Below are 13,915 nucleotides of genomic sequence, written 5' to 3'. Positions count from 1 at the left end.
TTTGCCGTAGAAGAAATTTTTGCAAACCAGGTTCTTGGGAACTTAATAACCTACAATTTTCTATTAAATATTTTTCGTATCTCTGATGCTAATCTTTCTATTCTGAAGAAAATGGCATTTCTTACCAAACTACAAAAACTCGTTATTCGCTTTTAACTCCATTTTTTTTTAAAACTAATAATTATAAGCCGATCAAACTTCTAGAACCTATTAATACATAATACCATAATAAAGAAGACTAAATCAGGTCAATGACTAATTTTAATTAGGGTGGTGATTAGGGGATTGTTTCCGATCACTTTTTGCTGAAAAAAAATAGGGAGTGACATTCTTTTCATTATAAGCCACTTAATGCTAGAGACTTTTTTTTATTCCTAGAGATAGATATTTTTAAATACTTCAAATTAGTTTGAGCAAATTATCCTCGAAAAATGCATTATTTTCCCCTCATTTGACTTTGAAACTACAATATTTAGCATTTGACGAAGAAGAGCTAACCTATAATAAAATATAGCTCGATTACTATTGGTCTTAAATAAAATTAAAAAAACGGCTTTGTTTATCTTTTCAAAAGGTATGTACATTTTTGTTATGTTAAGTTGTTTTGATAAAACAAAAACTCTTCGAGTTATTAGCAGAAAACTGATCAAAAACATTGATTTTTTCGATATAAAACTAACACTTTCGATAGCGAATATATTGAAAACTATTAATTTTATCAAAAAAATGTATAGAACTTGTTTTACTTATAATAAATGTTTTTACCAACTTTTGTGGTCAAAATATAATAAAAAGTTTATACCCCCGAGATGGTAAAAGCGCCTTTTGGCATCATATAGATTTTGATCTTTGGACTATCCACTACTTATTCTCAAATTTTCAAGCAAATCGATCCATTCTGTAAAAATTGCGAGGTTTTGTCCTATTTTAAGCTTCATTACTTGGACTATAGTATCGTCAATATTTTTCTCTACGCGTTTTATTTAGATTTTGCAAAAGTTTCTTAGCAACACCATAATCACTATTCTCTGCATAGTTCATCACATCCATGTGAGGTCCAAGGTCTTGTTAGAAGGCATCCCAGTTTGCTTTCCAAAAATCCCATCTTGATCTGGAAATGGATCTAATTATAGATATTTTTATTCCTATCTATTTCGTAATTTCGGGTAATGTTGACTACATGAGAAGTCTCCGAGTACGCTATATCTTGAGTTTATAAGAATTTGTTTAATGAGTTTTAGAAACAATAACAGATTTTTTTAAATGGCCAATAGGGAGAAACTATTGATTTTTATGTTTTGGCAAAATAAATCAGGGGGGAAACAATATTTAAATTACAGAGAGCAGTGTAAAGTTCAACAATGTATATTTTCTCCCCAAGTCTGTGTTTATTCTAGTTGGACCTCTTTGAACTTATCGGACTGAAAAGATTAGACTCAAAGAGAAGAAAATGGGATTCTTAGGTAAGTTTCCTACTTAATAAAGACGCTTTTTATCTCCATCTACTTTGAATAAAAGAAAAGAGATCTTCCTTCTTGGCCTTCTGTTGTCCATTTCTGGACATAGGCCTCTATTAACTCCTTCAATCGATCTCTATCTTCAGCAAACAATTTAAATTTTTCCGGCTATTTTTTTTTGTCATCTACCCATCTCATCTGTGGTTTTCTCTTAGTCGTCTACCTTTATAAAGTCTTCAATATTGTATTGTGGCCTTTCAACGTTGGTCTTTTTGTGTGGCAGTGTAGCCTTCAAGTACGTTTGAGTTTTGAAATTTTTGTTGTAATATCCTAGACTTTTTTGTTGATCTTACTTACTCGTCCCTCTTTTTATCTGACAGTTGTATACACCCAACATTGTGCTTTCCATTTCTCTTTCAGTTGTGGCTGGTTTGTTCATATTTCCCTTAGTCAGGATTTATTTAGGGTTCAGATTTGATATCCAAACTTCAGAATCGGAAGGATGCACTGGTTGAACACTCTACTTCTTAAGTATTGAGGTATTTTGTGGTTCTTAAGTATCCAACTGAGTTTTCCAAATCCTGCTCATGCCAGTCTTGCTATTCTATACGCTGTGAGCTCGTACGTAGAGGGGATATTTACAAATTCGCGAACGCCAGTAGTGACAAGTTTGTAAACGTTTACTGGAAATTTGACATAAATGTCAAAGTGATTAATTTAAAATTAAAATTAAAAACATTAATTATAAACAATATTAGTTGGTCAAAGCTGTGGTATATATTTTTAACTTAAATATACTTACGTTTTAAATACTGAATTTAAGTTTTTTTGATGTTCCGTAATATCTAATTAAGGTAGGTGTATACAATATCGCCATGTTTGCAATTCCGCCAGTTTCCTATATTTCTGTTGTCAGGCTACTTGAGTAAATATGGCGTTAGGGGTACCTTCTCTTACTATGAACTTAGTGTTGTGGTAGAAGCACATATGATTATAACCTAAAATTTCAGTTTCATGTGTCGTTTAACCGCCACTGGAATATTGTGAGTTGTTTCTTATAAAAAGTTCTAGTATTTGGTTAGCTGCTCCAGGCTCAAATTGCCGGTAAGTGTTTTTGTCCATTTTTACAAAATTGATAGGGATCCTTTCCGTTGCTGATAACACAAAAATAATTTTTTTCTATGTATTTTTACCGGTGCTTTTTTCACGAAAACAAATTACGTCATTGTTGCTAACACCGCCATTCTTAATGGTTTGCAATATCGCCATTGGCGATATTGTCAAATCAGTTATCACTCTTGGCGATATTACTAGCAATTACAAAGTGACTACAGAATATGATAATAAATCTTTTTTTTTTTCGGAATAATTATGCCAAACAAACGAAATAAAGGTATTAGAGGAAAATGGAGGGAAGAAAACATGCAAAATGCAATATTAGCTGTTGGAAATGGACAATCCGTTAATTCAGCAAGTAAGGAGTTTCAGGTGCCCAGAGGTACTTTGAGGGATTATTAAAAGAAACATCTTACCTCAAAATGTTCGATGGGACGAAAATCTGTTCTTACGAATAATCAAGAGGAAGATTTATGCAATAGAATAATTCGATTGGCTGACGTAGGATATCCACTAACAACCAAAGTTTTGCGGCATTGTGTTTTCAATTTTTGCAATACTAACAATATCGAAACTGCCTTTAACAAAGATTATATGATGGCTGGGCGATTTTTGCTCAAAGGATTCCTAATTAGACATCCACAAATAAGAAACAGACGCGCTCAAAGCATGAACCCAGCAAGGGCGCAAAAACTGAACAAATTCATTGTGAATGATCATTTCAAAAAATTAGAAAATATAATGAATAACTGGGATATCATGGACAAGCCGCAGTGCATCTATAACATGGACGAAAAAGGCTGCAGATTGTCACTGCATCACCAACAATCTGTACTAGCAAAGAAAGGGGCGAAGAGAGTACATCTGGTAGCGAACGAGCATGGTCAAAATGTTACAGTAGTGTCATGTGGTAACGCTTTGGGTGCCGCCATTCCGCCTTTGATATTGTATAAAGGAAAGAGAATGAAGCCGGAATGGGCAGATTCACTCCCACCAGGTAGTATGGCACTAATGACGGCCAAGGGAAGTATGACCATAGAAACATTTAAACAATGGTTTCAACATTTTTTGCAATATAGAACTCCTGGACCTTGTCTTTTAATATTTGATGGTGTCAAGTGCCATTTAGATTATTCCATTGTAACTGTCGCCAGTGAACTCGGCATCACCTTGTATTGCTTGCCAAGTAATACAACGCACGAGCTTCAGCCGATGGATAAGGCGGTATTTCGTAGCTTCGAACATTACTGGGATGAGGAAGTTTTAAAGTATTGGGCAAGGTATAAGGAACGGTCCTTCAGAAAACAACGCTTCGGAATAATTTTGTCTATAGTTTGGGACAAATGTATGACTCCATCTAACATAAAGTCTGGTTTCTTGGCTACAGGCATTTATCCGTATAACTCTGACATTCTTCCTCCAGAAGCATTTGCCCCAAGTAGCGTAACAGAAGACAAGAATGTTGAAGGTCCAGGACTACAAGATATTCTGCAAAATAATGAAAAGCAACCAGTTAGAGTCATCACTCCACCCCCAGGGCCATCAAATGTTAGTAGAAAACCTACGGTAACTGAATTGAGGGACAGTAGTGATTCAGAGGATGATGATGAGTCTGAAGCAAATGAAGATGAGAATAATGAATCTGAAGATGACGAATATGAGCCAACTAAAGAAGTATCCTTTAATGAAATGCTTGAAACACCTGAAATGGTACATAAGTATGGTACAAAGAAAAAAAAGGCAGCATTAAATAGTCGCGCACAGGTCGTCACAAAAGACTTTTTTAATAGGAATACTGACTTCGTGCCAGAAAAAATTTTGACACCAAAAGTGTCTGAGAAAAATTCTAAAACTAGGAAAGTCGAAATACGAAGGAACCAACACAAAAGCAAGGATGAAACTTGGTATTGTAAAGCTTGCAAAGAAGATCGAGTGGCCGACATGCGTCTTTGCGTTACGTGCAAATGCTACATGCATGATGAATGCCTGGGACTTACAAAAGACGACATAATTGCAGCATACATATGTCTTTATTGTTCATAAGTATCATTAATAAAACATGTTTGATGTAAAATTTTTTTAATTACCCATTTCTATTCCATATTAAAAATAAACATATGCTAAAATGTATCCCCTGGCGATATTGACAACAGGGGTTGACAATATCGCCATTTAACGTTATTTTTAAAAGGCCCTAATGAATTAGTGATCATTAGGATAATCAAATTAAGAGGTCATCATTTGTTGGTATATAGTATAGGCCATAAAATGACGACTTGGCGTTTTCTTTGTTTTAATATTTAATCCTACAAATGTGCGATTTTTCTTAACATGGCGATATTGTATGTATACACATACCTTATAAATAATCTATTATAATCTTAGCGCCATCTACACGATTATTGTCAAAGTATCCGAAGTAAGAAATTGATATTTTATCAATAGAACGTCAAAATGATTAGAAAAATCTTTAAAAAATCGATTACAATTTAATTACTTTTTTGCGTTGTAAATATTAAGCGATAACAATTAAATAATAAATTTAAAAATTACCGGTAAAAGTTGAATTAGTAACCGCTAGGAGCGACACAAGCGAAGCTCAGAGCATATAGTTTATTTTTTTAACCAGGAGGAGTAAACTAAAAAGACAGATTCACACCCAAGAAAGTCACTAGAATAATAACCAAATGCATCTTCTTTTTTGGTTGATCTAGTCGGCCCTCAACAGTAATCCATAAATATTATATTAAATTAATACGTAGCTAAAGAGTTCCAAAAACAACTGCCTTTTATATAAAAGCAGACTAACAATCTAAAAATTAAAGGAATAACACAGAAAACACAAAAATCGCCGATATAACTTAATTAACCTATGAAATGTTACTAGTGTCAAAATTTGATAAATGTCATTAGTGTCAAAATTTTATAACAGTGGAGTAAACTTGCTTGCGGTTGGACCAATTACAAATAAGCAATATAGCGCGGTAAATTTGAATCAATCCTCTTGGTTAAAAAACAAACCATAGTATACTAATATCGTATGGCATCTTTGCCGGGGAGATCCTTTAGGACAGGTCCCAGCGCCACTTGCATCTTTAACCCTGTTTGAAGTAGCTATTGTCGATTCACACACTAGTCCAGGGGGACTAACGGCTTAACGTACCTACTCTCCGAGGCACGTGGAACGGCTGGTATCATTTTTAGAAATTAAAATGAATTGTAGGTGCCAGGGCTTGACCCCGTGGGCTCTGGCTTAGTATCATATGCCGCTGAGCTACGGCCGTCCACCTCTTCGGCTCTTCTAGTGATTTTCGCACTTTGGTTCTCTCTGTCAAGTTTCAGAATATGACCTAGGTAGATATATTATTAGACTTGTTCTATATCATTGCCATTTATCTCAAACTTAAAATACGTTTTGAGAAAAAAGGAACTATTTTCGAAGTGGAAATCTAAACTTAAAAAATAAACAGTAAATCATATTCTATTGTAGCTGGGACTGAACGATTCGAAATTTTCAATGACGCATCACGGGGAGTGCATATAGATTTTCACTTCGGAAAAAATCAAACAAGATAGAACTTTTTGTAATTTCATTAAGAAATATTTAATAAACAACATATCAAAAAGTTCTACTCGAGAAGTGGGTGCTTCATTTTTTATTAAACAAATGAACTGCGAAATTAGATGTTTTTTTAAATAACTCCGAAAATATAAATTTTAGAAAAAAAACTAACTTGACCATTGAAAAATTCAAAAAACTTTACGAAAAAAACCTTATATAAAGAAATTTCTAAAATTAAATCTGTATCTTCTATAATTTTTTATTTATAACGCTAAAGTCACCCTTCTCACAAACATTGGAGCACTGTAAACTAACGTACGGCGAAGTGTATGGTTGAGTTATTTTAATAATGTAATTCTTTAACTATGGATCAAATGAAATTTTACAAATAGAACATGAAAGAAGAATAATTAAGCTATCTTATGGTTATAATAGAAAGAAATAAAATGTATGGTCATAAGTACGGTGTGGGCGGAAAGTGAGCCTTACATGAATTTTGTTTAAAAATTATTTAAAAATGTGTAACTAATACAATTTTTCTTATAAAACTCTCAATTTTGCACAACTTACCTTTCAAGCATCTTACTAAATGATGGTTCATTCAAAAAAATCTCAAAAATTTAATTCAAATGATATGACGTCTCAAAAAATGTAATTTTTGAAATCTTCGTAGTTGTATTGAATTACCACCACTTTAAAATGGTATTACTCAAGTTTGAACAGCTCTATTACAGTAGTACTTTTTTAAAGCTTAAGATGTAATCTTTAAAATGAAATAAACTATTTCTTTTTGAGAAAATTAAGAAAGATAACAAAAATGTAATACAAAAACCGAAAATGACCAGCTAAAAAAATGTTTATACAAAGTGATCAAAACTTTTTTCTGTAAAACTTATCTAAAATACATTTAATAATAAGCTTCAATAATTATAAATGTTAAGTAAAAAAATTTTTTAGGTCTTATACAGTATGTCTGCGTAACTTGGAACCTATTGATAACTCTTTTATTATCAGTTTTACGAAAAAAAGTTATTCTTTATAAAATACTCTGCATCGTATATAATCTAAGATGCAATCATCAAATATCAAATTTAATTAATTTTATACGAGGTGTGTCAAAAAATATGAATTTCACTCAAGAGTAAAGTACCTTTACATTTCACAATATCGAAAAGTGTTATTAAGAAAAAAGTTTGGAATTAAACTATTTGTTTTGGTGTTCAATTACATCCTTCTAATTCTAATTAAAATATTGTGAATAATAGTGGCACTTAACTCTTAAGAACAATTCATATTTTTTACATACCTCGTATAAAATTAAAAAAGTTTGATATCTGATGGTTGTTTCTTAGATTTTAGACCAGGGAGAGCATTTTATGAAGAATAACTTATTTCGTAAAAGTGATAATAAAATAGTTATCATAATTGTAATAAAATTATAAGTATCCGTAATTTGAGAAAAAAATTGAAGTTTTTTTCAATTAGAATGATGTAATTGTATATTTAAACATAGTTTTTAATTTCAAAAAACTTTTCATAATATCATTTTTTGATATTCTGGAATATAAAGGTACTTTACTCTTTAACGTAATTCATATTTTTGACATAACTCGTATAAAATTGATAAAATTTGATAAGTTAAGTTAGTTAAGTTTTAGATTTTTGACTATCCAGAGCATTTTATGAAGAATAACTTCTTTTCGTAAAATTGATAATAAAAAAGTTTTCCATGTGATTCCTAGCTACGCATACATACTGTATAAGAGCTTCTGTATAAGAATTTTCAAACTGCAATGCCATATTCGGATTCAGCATAATCAAAAACAGAATAGAAACATATTTGATCAAAGTAAAATGATGAATTTAACTATATTTTTAAAATTATTTATACAAAACAATTGATATTGTTTAAACAATTAATAAACAATTAGCGGCCAAATCTGCGAGTAGAACTTTTACTTTAACAAGTATGTAAACTAACAAAAAAAGTTTTAGAAAAATATAAGCTTGTTTGAATTTTTCCGAAACAGTGCATGTTTTCGTTCTAATTGTACTCCCCTATACACTCTTCTTCAGTTTTACATTTAAGGTTAGGAAAAGAAAAGAAATTCTAGGAAAATTATATGCAAGGAAAAAGGACATGCGTAAAGATGTAGGGTAGATATTGAAATATAAATACTGATAAACTAATAAAATATAAAATTATAGAATATCTTACTGCTTTTTCGTCGGCACTTAGGTATGCGCTAGACATATATCGGCTTCTTGCACTGTTATAATTTAACCAAAAGTTATTCCATTCTCCCACTTTATTATCAATTTCGCTCACTTCGGTTGGTTTTGCTTCAGTCGTGGCAGCAGTGTCAATGAATTCATTGTTGACGCTTTCTATCCATGAAAGATAACTGGAAGCTGGACTTTGTACGAGTTTCTCTTCCTCATTTTCATTTTTGTTATTAATGCTATTCTTAGTGGGATTCTCGTGTTCCGAAGAAAAAGATTCCAAGGAAGAACTACATCTGCTGGCGGTACTTAAGGTGCATGTGGGAGAAAAACACCTTTTCGTTTTGTGTTCGGAGATAGATTCTAGGCTTCGTCTGCAAAGAAAAAATAGATGTACCTAAGTTATCAAAGCTATCAAACAGTTAGTATTACAAAATTAGCAGAGATCAAAATCGTATATCCCTCTGTAGGTAATACGCATTCTACATCAATCATCAATGCCCACAAGTTTTATATGAAGACTAAACACAACGTTAGGACAAAGCTAAACTGCTACCAAGAATGTATCTATTTAAAAACAATAGCAGATACTAGACCTCGATCCCGCGTACGATCCCCTTTCAAGTGGAAATCGGTGGACCTGCGCATTTTATCAATGAAATTAAATATGTCTCAGACACTCCAGAAGCCGCTAACAATAAAATGTTTTAACATCGCATTAATCATTGTAAATTATTCGACGGATATTAGTACAGTGAAAATATTAAGACGAGAACTGGACAATAATGATAATAAAGAATAAATTTAAAGTTTTTTCTACTTTAATGACAAAAAAGCAAGCTCATTAGCAGAAACCAATTCAAAATTATTTTGCACATCATATTTGAAACATTATTTGGTTGAAAAATCTCATTTTTGTTGGCACAAAAATATATTAATTTGTCTGGACTAAATTACAGTTCTGTTTATCTTGAAAGGGATATGTTACTACTGTGGTGTAATAATATCACCCTGTACAAAAGATGTGTTATTCAAAGAAAAACATATATCATTCATCGTTCGCCCTTGACCAAGGCCGAGCGTGAGGTTGCGAGAGTTCATCATGTATATAAGTGAACGCCCGATGATACGGATCATCGTTATCGTTATAATTATTTATAGTAGTTAGTAATTGAGCAATGTGACGGTAGGTCGTTACTGTGATATGTAAACCCATTGTTATGGTTAATCATAGACGGAGTTAAAAGTAAATAATATAATGTATTTGAACTAAGAAGAGAGTTTTAATTAATTACGACCTAGAAGGCAGTAACATAACACTATTTATTACACTACCAACATTCACACAGTGTTGCCAAACTGAATTTTGTTATTTTGGGTGTAAATTTTTTCCACCGATCTCCGAGGGTACAATACCAAAAAAAGTTGATTACAGTGAAACCCGCTTATTAGAATACCAGTAGTAGAGATATGGGAATCTGAGATCCAAGATCCAAGATGGCGGCCAGCTTGATGGCTAGGATGGCGTTGAGGCCGTAGCCTCTGGTGCAAGAAGTACACCCTGTCGTTATAAAAGAACCCTGTCGTTAAGAAGTACACCCTGTCGTCATAGGGGGTGAGAAGTAGACGTGTTGGCGGCCAGCGGCGTTGAGGCCTCTGAAGAAGAACCCTGTCGTTATAAAAGAACCCTAAGAAGTACACCCTGTCGTCATAGGGGTGAGAAGTAGACGTGTTGGCGGCCAGCGGCGTTGGGGCCTCTGAAGAAGAACCCTATCGTTATAAAAGAACCCTAAGAAGTACACCCTGTCGCACCCTGTAGGGGGTGAGAATTCGTGTTGGCGGCCAGCGGCGTTGAGGCCTCTGAAGAAGAATCCCATAGGGTGGGGCCTCCGGGGGCGGTAAAAATGGCGTTATGTAACAAAATTAGGCAATGTAGATACGGTGTCGGCAAAAAGCAACGATTTTTTAGTATTATAATTTCATACAAACGAATGCACCCCGCCTGCATTCTACAATGTGCTTTTAGAATTCAAAGAAAAATACGTGAGTACCTCCAAGTAATAAAAATATATTGCAATGTGGACGCTGACGCAACGGCAACTATATATGTCGTTCCCACGAGTGAACCGGATACATCCACATTCCAATGATGTCATACGTTAATGCACGTGTGGCGAAATGAGTGAACCGCGGGAAATACGCTGACAGTAACTATAAATATTATATGTCGTTCCCACGAGTGAACCGGATACATCCACATTCCAATGATGTCATACGTTAATGCACCAACTATAAATATTATATGTCGTTCCCACGAGTGAACCGGATACATCCACATTCCAATGATGTCATACGTTAATGCACCAACTATAAATATTATATGTCGTTCCCACGAGTGAACCGGATACATCCACATTCCAATGGTTTGCAAATTACTAAAGGATGTAATTAAAACTTATGTTCACGAGGCTTGCAATGTGGGAAAATACGCTGACGCAATATGGTAGCAAATTCTATAAATATTATGTCGTTCCCACGATTGCGTTTATTGTATAATTAGTAATAAACAGATGCAGAAAATATAATGACGCTTGCTAATAGGAAATTCCAATTAAGATGCACATACTATTTAACACATAAATATTTTATTAGGAACAGGTCAGGACTAAGGAAAATTTCAAACAAATATAAAATTAATATATATATATATATATTTATATATTAGTTTAAGTAAAAGATGCTTCATTTCATCAATGTCTTCCGTGCAGTGTAGATTGGTAGAGTTTTGCGAAAAAATACAAAAGTTGAAAGCGGATATACAGTGGTACGAAGATAGAACCGCAATTGAAAAACGATTTGCAGAGTTTCATTTGTCTACAAGAAAACTACCAAAAACACAATACCCATTAAAAAGAATTCAACCAGCAAGATGTCTCAATTAACGGCATCGTTTATCATTCTCACAGCTATTGTTAACAATGTCCTTTATACAAACGTTCCAAACAATGTTAAGAACATAGCGATATGTTTTAACGATGTAAAAACTGATTGTAATCGAACTGAATGGACTCTAATGGATCATGAAGTGGTGAATTATGGCCAGCTTCCAGTATTTTTCAAAACGATACCAAAGTCGGGAGGAGCATTCTACAAGATCAAGTTAATATCCCCAAATAACACTGAAAGTGATTCAAAATGGAGCAAAACTAATAATGATGATGACATCGTCCAATATGGTTCATCGATTATACTGTTAACAATAATATTAGTAATAAATGTATTTCTAGCTGTTAATATCATTATAAAATTTTTTGTAAGTCGCAAATGTGAATCATCTTGCATTAAAATAAATATGTAAAAAAGGAAGGCAGTGTTTTTTTAAATAAAACTAAAACAATACTTTTAATCTTTTATTCAAAAACCTAATTTACATAGGTAATATTTTTTCACAAAACCATTGGCGGAGGTGATCCACATTTCTCTCGGTGCAGGAAAATAGTCCAGTTGTGTGACAAGGATTGGCATTCTGAATAAAGTTTCCAGTATCAAGGGGTGTATCATCAAATTTACAAACATCAATAATGGTGGGAAAAACTCCAAAAATATGACATTTCTTTTGTAAAAATTCCACTTTTTGTTCGCCGCGAACGTAGATGTAATCAGCTGCATACAACAACTTAGATTCTAGTATTTCATTTATTTTTGAATATTCAACATCCCCATTGGAATACCGAAGACCGTGCAGGTGTCTCTCCAAGTAAGATACAGTCTTCTTATCTTTATTACTCAATGTAGCAAACGGTTGTGGAGACGTAAATATGTAATGGCATCGTTTATGGCCAATTTCAATGGTAAGCTCTTTGGGTACAAACCACCCATCTACGGTGAATCCTTGTATGTCAACTAATGCGATCCTCATGATGTTGCGATCAATACTGAAAGACATAGTTGTAGATTGTCCTATTTAAATTATATTTTTGACAACTTCAGTTAGTGGAAAGTATTCGAGTAGGCTGTCGTGAACAATTAAACAGTAAGCTCGAGTACCTGCTGGAAAACCTTCATCTGCTTCGATTTCCAACTTAACATCGACAGTTCCGGATCTAAACGATGTATCATCCTGCTTGGAACAGTCAAAAACAAACAAAGCATATCTTTTAAATGCAGAGTAATCTAAGATGGGATGTTTTGTTAGCGAACGAGCATAACTGGGAAAGAATTCAGTATAATTGTAGTGAGCTATAGCGTAATCATTTTTTGTGAAATCCAATTGCATTCTCTCGTTAGGCCAATAGTCACCATTAATAACCACTCGTACGCTGGACATTCTAATGTGATCGAATAGCGTCGGATCAGCGTGAATATCATCTCGTTTAGAAGTTTGAAAAGCTACAATAACGTAGCGTGGACGTTCAACAGCTGAAGTTGTCTTTACACTCCATATCTCTCGTCGAGATCCTGCCGTAAGTGAAGGTAGTTCATTGAGCTCCCATTTACGGAAAGGTATGGTTATCGGTGTATTATTCTTAATCGGAGTCATTAATTCGATTTTCACATCATCATTGGGAAAGACATGTTTGACCTTGAGTTCCATGCTGGCGATGGTTAATGATACTGTTGTTACCGTCGTGGAACCAGTAGGTTCTTGGACAACAATGCAATCTTTATCATTACGCGCTCGAACAAAGCGAAACACTTGACGACCATAGGTTAATTTAGTGTAATCGTTGAAAATGTTGAAAATATGTTTGATTGGAATCAGTAAACTAAAGGCGTCCCCTGTTAAATGTGGATAATTCGGATAGTTCCATCCTGCAGTACTGAGAAATTTGGAATCTTCAGGTGTATAACACAACAAACTGCGAATAGTGCTGACTACACCTGGATCTCGAACTATTTCCATGTCATGTGAACTTTGGATGTATGTACAGGTATCAAACAAGAAGGATCCAGCATTCGGCGCAAGAGAAACAGTTCCATTACCAGCTTTCTTGATACTTCCTTTAATTTCTAAAAGTGTGTCGTGTATCGCAAAAAATGCATCTGATTGATTTATGATAAACTCGACAACATCACTATTATTAAATGACTTGATGTAAGGTGTATATGTACGAAATTCTTCTTTTCTAATAGTATCGTCGAACCGAGGTTTTTGGTAAAGATCGAAAATATGTGGTTCCTGCTGATGAACCTGGCGTCGAATATAGTGGCGTTTTGGCATTCTTCAGCCGTAATCCAATGGAAACAAGAAAAACTTTATTGTCAGCAGACACGTCACGTCCCATGTAGGATCCGTGTGAGACTAATGAATATGGATGTGTAGAGTTGTGTTTTATATCTAAACCCATCTATCGTTCCTTAAAATCCAAATGCAGAGTACTTTTCTCTCCTCTAAAGTTGACTGGTCTTAATTCTTGATCGACTACACTAACGGTAATTTTGGTAATTTCACGTATGCTGCTGCTTACTGGTATGTATATAGGGTTATGAGGACGTTCATCAATAGCAAACCCTGGATCAACACTAAGTGGAAAATGTAGAATAGTGTGCGCAGGTC

General features: G+C 33.9%; 1 protein-coding gene across 1 annotated transcript in view; it reads right to left on the bottom strand.

Annotated features, from left to right (window-relative positions):
* The window catches only part of LOC114327259 (uncharacterized), a 39,210-nt gene that overhangs the window by 4,226 nt on the left and 21,069 nt on the right, over window positions 1-13,915 (bottom strand). Inside the window, exon 2 of the mRNA XM_028275802.2 lies at window positions 8,354-8,732. Within this exon, the coding sequence (XP_028131603.2) occupies window positions 8,354-8,732 (379 nt within the window). The remainder of the gene's footprint in view (window positions 1-8,353; window positions 8,733-13,915) is intronic.

The sequence above is a fragment of the Diabrotica virgifera genome, chromosome 7 (genome assembly GCF_917563875.1).
Source record: "Diabrotica virgifera virgifera chromosome 7, PGI_DIABVI_V3a".
NCBI classification, from domain to species: domain Eukaryota; kingdom Metazoa; phylum Arthropoda; class Insecta; order Coleoptera; family Chrysomelidae; genus Diabrotica; species Diabrotica virgifera.
Note: the sequence above shows the minus strand (reverse complement) of the source record. Positions and strands in the feature narration are given on the sequence as shown.